This window comes from Hemibagrus wyckioides, linkage group LG20 (genome assembly GCF_019097595.1).
Source record: "Hemibagrus wyckioides isolate EC202008001 linkage group LG20, SWU_Hwy_1.0, whole genome shotgun sequence".
NCBI classification, from domain to species: domain Eukaryota; kingdom Metazoa; phylum Chordata; class Actinopteri; order Siluriformes; family Bagridae; genus Hemibagrus; species Hemibagrus wyckioides.
Genome location: NC_080729.1, coordinates 19604347 through 19611433, shown reverse-complemented (window position 1 = coordinate 19611433; position 7087 = coordinate 19604347). Strand labels below are relative to the sequence as shown.

At 43.3% G+C, this 7087-nt stretch overlaps 1 protein-coding gene across 6 annotated transcripts in view; it reads right to left on the bottom strand.

The window, feature by feature from the left end:
• The window catches only part of ssbp3a (single stranded DNA binding protein 3a), a 35106-nt gene that overhangs the window by 7013 nt on the left and 21006 nt on the right, over positions 1 to 7087 (bottom strand). For 2 of the 6 annotated variants that reach the window (XM_058418118.1, XM_058418122.1), the window contains 12 exons: positions 5963 to 6037; positions 4418 to 4486; positions 4257 to 4311; positions 3896 to 3969; positions 3336 to 3421; positions 3012 to 3060; positions 2890 to 2925; positions 1751 to 1814; positions 1146 to 1216; positions 981 to 1044; positions 860 to 888; positions 559 to 660 (listed from right to left, as the gene is read on the bottom strand). In XM_058418118.1, the coding sequence (XP_058274101.1) occupies positions 559 to 660; positions 860 to 888; positions 981 to 1044; positions 1146 to 1216; positions 1751 to 1814; positions 2890 to 2925; positions 3012 to 3060; positions 3336 to 3421; positions 3896 to 3969; positions 4257 to 4311; positions 4418 to 4486; positions 5963 to 6037 (774 nt within the window). The remainder of the gene's footprint in view (positions 1 to 558; positions 661 to 859; positions 889 to 980; positions 1045 to 1145; positions 1217 to 1750; positions 1815 to 2889; positions 2926 to 3011; positions 3061 to 3335; positions 3422 to 3895; positions 3970 to 4256; positions 4312 to 4417; positions 4487 to 5962; positions 6038 to 7087) is intronic. The other 4 variants (XM_058418120.1, XM_058418123.1, XM_058418119.1 and 1 more) reach the window with 3 other exon arrangements.

The window sequence follows — 7087 nt, the reverse complement described above, 5'->3', positions numbered from 1 at the left end:
GAGAGAGTGTGTAAGTGTGTGTGTGTGAGAGAGAGAGAGAGAGTGTATGTGTGTTTGAGAGAGAGAGACTGAGTGTATGTGTGTTTGAGAGAGAGAGAGAGTGTGTAAGTGCGTGTGTGTGTGTGAGAGAGAGAGACTGATTGTATGTGTGTGTGAGAGAGAGAGACTGATTGTATGTGTGTGTGTGTGAGTGTGTGTGAGAGAGAGAGAGAGAGAGAGAGAGAGAGTGTGTAAGTGCGTGTGTGTGTGTGAGAGAGAGAGACTGAGTGTATGTGTGTGTGAGTGTGTGTGAGAGAGAGAGAGAGAGAGTGTGTAAGTGCGTGTGTGAGAGAGAGAGACTGAGTGTATGTGTGTGTGAGAGAGAGAGAGAGAGTGTGTAAGTGCGTGTGTGTGTGTGAGAGAGAGAGACTGATTGTATGTGTGTGTGTGTGTGAGTGTGTGTGAGAGAGAGAGAGAGAGAGAGTGTGTAAGTGCGTGTGTGTTTGTGAATGAAACCTTCACCTCTTCTCTCTTTAAGATGAGTGTATTAGCGCTGCACGTGTCTCATGCTGTACTCACGTTCTCGTTTTGGAAAGTGTGCAGGAAGTTCCCTCCTAGGTCACTGTCGTCCCGTGGCGTCCCGGGCGCGTTACTCAGACTGCTCAGGTTATTGGGAGAATTCTGCAGGTGAGAGGAAGGAAGAGGCGTGTCCTGGGTTATTTAATGAATAAATTGTGCTGGATGAGGAATAAAGCACTAAGAGGACGTGCAGCTGTAGGAAAATAATCAACGGTCCGGGTGATGAAGCCGAGTCTGCTTCATCACGTCACTCTGTGCTAGATTATTTTCCTACTGGAGCACGATACGGCTGTGTGTTTACCTTCGGGAGTCCGTCTATATCTCCTGAGCCTGGAGAAATAATAATAAAAAAATAACACTTCAATAAAATAACGCTCTGTATTTATTATCAGAGATTTCTCACATTAACGAGTGATTTTTACCTAACGAGCCGTTCATGTGGTGAGGCTCCATCCCTCCCATGGGGCCGTCTGGACCTAGCGGGAACTGAAGACGCGGGAAAAACACAGCGTAAATGCGAGGAGGAAGGTTTTATATTTTGTTTTTTTAATCATTTTTGTGAGGATTAGAGTTAAAACGTTACTCACGCTGGACCTGTTCCCTCCTGGTGGCACTGAGTTGATCATTGTGTAGAGATTATCACCAGAATTAGTCGAATCTGAGAAATAACATGAAACAGGTTGTAATGACGCATATTGAGGTGTGTGTATGTCTGTGTCTGTGTGTCAGCATCAACTTCATTGTTACACTTGCGGTGTCGGATCAAATACACTATATTGGCAAAAGTTTTGGGACGTCTGCCTTTACATGCACATGAATGTAATATGGAGTTGTCCCGCCCCTTGCAGCTATAACAGCTTCAAATCTTCTGGGAAGGCTTTCCACAAGGTTTAGGAGTGTGTTTATGGGAATTTTTGACCATTCCACTAGAAGCACATTTGTGAGGCCTGGCTTCCCCAAACTGTTCCCACAAAGAGCATGAAATTGTTAACTGAGTTCCTTTCACTGGAACTAAGGGGCCGAAAAACAACACCTGAATTCAATGATTTGGAGGGGTGTCCCAAAACGTTTGGTAATATAGTGTACATGGGTTCAGCGATCTGCTGACATGTTAACATCACCTCTGAAATGTGACTGTTGTACACCAGTAAATGTTGTGATTGCATAAGTCTTCACAGTTAGACAGTTTTACCTGCTGGACTTGGCATGATGGGAGTTCCTGGTGGACAGCCTCCTCCTGAGCCTCCTGGTGGACCCTGAGCCAGAAACAAACAATGGTGAACATCACAGTGAACAGTCTGGCTGAATGTAAAGCGCTCAGAGTTCCTCTGACCCTCGTATGGAATAAATCCATTAAAATACGTTTCCTGTTTCGGTTCCTGTAGTTAATTTCTGTATCACTAACAACGTCTGAGATGATCACCAAGATGCACGAGGCTCACAGTCTACACCATCTTCCACAAAAAAACCCCACACCTGAGCATGGTCTATCGTGTGACTTTTTTGAACAAAGGAAACTGTTCGTGTCACATCTCCCTTTCTACAGCACTTGGTTTTTCTATCAGATAGGTGATCCTGTCACATCTTCCGTCCATCGAGGGAGCCTGTACGGGTCGGCTGAGCCGGTTAAAAGTTCATTTTTTCAAATAACATTGGACAGTGAGTGACCTAACATAGTCAGATAAACTGGAATTTTGACCAGGTCATTGTTTAAAAACAAACTAACAAAACTTGATAACTAGCGCCTGTAAAGCGGTCAGGGAAATCTTTCTGCCTCCACCTAAGCTCCACCCACAAAAGAACCTCACAATATTTACTAACAGAAAAAGGGTCTATAGTGCAAAACATTTGCTATTTTCTTTTTCTGTTCCTAAAGATCATCAGGGTGTGAGAGATGATGAATCATTTCTTATAGAAACATTTTTGTTTAAATCTGATGGATGATAAACTGGATTCAGGAATCCGAGAGCAGGCGAGTTTGACTTCGTCTTGGACACGCTGGCTCTCAAAAATGATTCTGTTAATGGAAATCACACGTTTAAAGCATCCAGCTTTAAAATCCCCAAACTAAAGCAGGGAGAAGTGTCTAACTTTATAACTGTAGGATGGAGGATGGGGTGTGAGCTCAATTCACATTTACGATCCTCTTCTTCACCAACCCTTTGATGTCCCTTTGATGTTTTATCTGATTCTGTCCATTCTTTTCCTCGGACTTGTTCCCTCCCCTGAAGTGAAGTAAATCTTCCTTTTCCTGTCTGCTTTCCTTTGCTGCTTTGCCAAGACTTCTTTTATTTTGTCAGCAAGTTTCACAACCGAGACAAAATATCTTACCACATATGTGCCCGGAGATGAGGAGGAATACGGGATCTGTGAAAACATCATCAGTCCGTTTTTAAACCTTTTAATGAAGCAGGGATCAAAGTGTATGTGAGATTTTTATCTGGGACGTTTACCGTGTTGGTGTTATTGGGATTTGGCCACGGTCGACCGGTTCCTGGTCCCCTGAGTGACAAAATAACAGCAAGTGTAAAAGTCATTTCCTTTCTGGTTTCTACAGCAACAGCACATTCGCACGATGCACTGATCCTAAATCCTAAACCAGCACTTCTTTGTTGATCTTCACAATGCAATAAAATCATGAATGTTTGTTCATCTGCCAGAAGTAAAAAACTGTTGTAATTCGGTGGCTAATGAATAATTCATGAGTGTATTTGAATATTAAATATTTTAAGTAAGAGTGATTTCTGATACTTTTTTGATGGTGTATAAAAGCTTACATGTTGACTCCAGGCATGTTGGGGCCCATTGAGTTCGGAGGTCTCATCCCACCACCGTAGTTCTGCAACGATAACCAGGGATCGGACTGGACAGAGAGAGAGAGAGAGAAAGAGAGAAAATGAGAAAGAGAAAGAGAGAAAATGAGAAAAAGAAAGAGAGAAAATGAGAAAGAGAATGAGAACAAGAGAGAGATAATGAGAGAGAGAATGAGAATGAGAAAGATAAAGGTGGAGAATGAGAGAGAAAGAGGCAGAGAGAGAGAGAACAAGAATTAGAAAGAGAGAATGAGAAGGAGAGAGAGGGAGAGAGGGGAAAGAGAGAACACATTTGTTTAGAGAAAACTGATTACAGTCCCTTCCTGACTCCAGTGCAGGTTTTCTGTCTGTTTCTGTCAGAGCAGATGCTTTGTGTATAAACTACTTCTTAATGTTAGTGATGAGATCCAGAGACCGACTGGACCTCAGTGTACAGGAAGTACAGGATTTAATAAAAAGCCTGACTGGTTTATGAGGGAGTTAATAAAGCATTAATAAAGGAAGGTGATTGTTGAGGGACGAACCTGTGGTCCGGGTCCCATGGGTGCCATCCCTCGGGGCATGTTCATCCTCTGCATGGGGCCCAGATTCGGATGTCCTGTACACAAACACCAGCAAACAGAAATGATGTGTGTGTGTGTGTATTTCCTGTCCATACGGTGGACGTATTTCCTGTTACCGACGAGGCTGAAGTGACGACAGCGACGTGGCATCGATTACACGTTTTATAACTAATTATAAACATATATATATATATATATATATATATCAGTGTATATCTGTAATATACACACATATACTGTATGTTAGATTAGACACAATTAGAATATCTTTTATATAATATTTTATATTCGTAAAGAAAGGAAAAGCCGGATCTTTGGGTACCTGGAGGTCGTGTGGGGTCTATTACATTCGGAGGTAAAGGCTGTCCCCCGGGAGGCTAGAGAGAGATGAAGAGAAAATTACAAAATGAGCTGGAATAACAGGGACTTTTTCCTTCTCTATATCAGATGACGAATAAAAAAATAAAAAATTCTCCGGCAGACCTGACCGACCTGGTTAGTCATCCTGATGGGCGGTCGAGGTCCTCCTGCGTAACGTGGGGACATGAACGGCTGCGGGGCGAAAAGACACGGAGAATAAATTTACTATTCATCACAGTAATCGTAATAATGATGATAAGAAGAAGAATGAGAAGAATGGGAAGTATTAAAGTTGAAAAAGTAAAGTAAATGAAATATTTTTCAATGGTGCTGTAGGAGCTTCACAAACAGAAGGAAGTACGAAAAAGACCCGGAGTAACAAATAAAGTCGTAGCATAAAGCTTAAGGAGAAGTTCACTTCCAGAACAAAAATCTACAGATCATTTCCTCACCTTCTGGTCATCCAAGATGTTCATGTCTTTCTGTCTTCAGTCGTAAAGAAAGGATGTTTTTAAGGAAGAAATTACAGGATTTATAGTGGACATTATATTTATAGTGGACTTCAATGGTGCTCGCGAGTTTGAGCTTCCATAATGCAGTTTAAATGCAGCTTCAAAGAGCTCTAACCCAGGAAGAAGGCTCTTATCAAGCCACACCATCGGTCACTTTCTTAGAAAAATAAAAAAGTGTATACTTTTAAAATAAAAGCTCGTCTAGCTAACTAGCTCTGGGATGCGCGTCCGCGACGCTACGTGCTACATAATCACGTCGAAAGGTCACGCGTGACGTAGGCAGAGCTACAGATCCACTGTTTACTAGTGTGGAGAAAGAGGAGCGCTCCGAAGTTGTTAGAACTGAGGGCATAGAGCCTTTATTATCGTCACACATACGTTTCAGCACAGTGGAATTCTTTTCTTCACATATCCCAGCTGAGGAAGTTGGGGTCAGTGCGCAGGGGCAGTTATAATACAGCACCCCTGGAGCAGAGAGGGTTAAGGGCTTTGCTCAATTGCCCAACAGCTTGAACCCCGATCGTCCGATCAACAACCCAGAGCCTTAACCACTGGAGCCACCACTGCCCCACCACTTGCATGTGGAATGACACAAAGTTCTATACCTTTGTGTTAGTTTTTTGTTTAAAATGCACTTTCTTGCTGTTTGCACATTCGCTTTGTAAACATCTGGATCTGTAGCTCCGCCTACGCCACACGTGACCTTTCGACGCGGTTACGTAGTACGTTCGTCACTGATGCGCATCCCAGAGCTAGTGCTAAACGAGTTTTGTGGTTAAAAAGTATACAATTTCTTTAATTTTTCGAAGAAAATGACCAATGGTGTGGCTAGATAAGAGCCTTCTCCCTGGGCTGGGAGTGTTTAGAGCTCTCTGAAGCTGCATTTAATCTGCATTATCAAACTTGTGACCACTGAAGTCCACTATATGGAGAAAAATCCTGAAATGTTTTCCTTAAAAAAAAAAAAACATCATTTCTTTACGACTGAAGACAGAAAGACATGAACATCTTGGATGACCAGGGGGTGAGGAGATTATCTGTAGATTTTTGTTCTGGAAGTGAACTTCTCCTTTAAATAAGCAAAAGACGGAATGCACGTGAACATGCTGGAATGTTGTGAAAAGGGAAACTGCGGTGTGTGTGTGTGTGTGTTTACCTGTCCGTGAGCTCCCATCATGTTAGCGTTAGGTGGAGGCTGTGAGTGAGGCGAAGCCTGGGAGCCGGTTGGACCCTGCAGCAGCAAAAGAGGAAGAGGAAGAGGAAGAAAAGAAGCTGGAAGTTACGGCAGAAACCGTGTTAGCGGCGATGCGAAGCACAAACCAACGTGGCGGATGAGTGGAGCAGGTCTGCGTTGTGAGAAGCAGAGATGTTGAGTAACTGATCTGTATCAGTAACTGTATCTGTATCAGAAATATGTATCAGAAGTATCAGAGCAGCTGATTGTATATTGGAGTAAAGGATCATGTATACTGGCTTGCGTAAGTATTCACCCCCCTCTGGCTAGCTTAATTAACGCTTTAATTAGGAGTCTAATTGAGAGTATACATCATTTATAGGAATCTACACAAGACATTGACATTTTTATTAGCGATACAAATATTTTAGCAGGTTGCAAAGGGGAACTGAGCGGTCGTCATGACAACTCAGAGGTGCTGAATATTATGTCATAATACAATCTGACTGCGTGTCAGTCGACTAAAGCAGGATTTAAAGTGCGCAAAAATCTCGGCAGTGAAGGACGTGAGCACTAGAGGGCAGTACCGGTGTTTCACTGCACTTAGGATCTTTAACTGGCCTTGTTTCATGTTTCACGGCGTGTCCACTGATGCATGGCTCCACACTGGGATAATGGGCTGTGCTTGGGTGGAACATACGGCGCTGGCTGCTAGTGTGTGTGTGTGTGTGTGTGTGTGTGTGTGATTCTATTATCAGGCTATAATGCCATCACCTTCTCTACAGAAGGTTTTTCTAATCCATCATCTATCATATCATATCCAGGAATATTTGCGATGATGCTTTGCTCCAAGTCCTCTGCCTTGTCTGACACCTAATCGTCTCTGTAAAGCAGGAAACAGGAAGTTATATGATGCTGCAGAGGCTTGGCAGTTGACACAAACACATTTGCGCGATTGCTGCGCGACTCTGCTCGCCTCTTACGGGCAGCGCGGTAATAGTAACCCTACTTTGCGAAGCGAGAGTGCTCCGACGGTGGCTGCCATTAGCGCCTAATGGTCGTAATCAAACTGACTCCCGGAGGACGCCGGGGGCTTGGCGGATAACC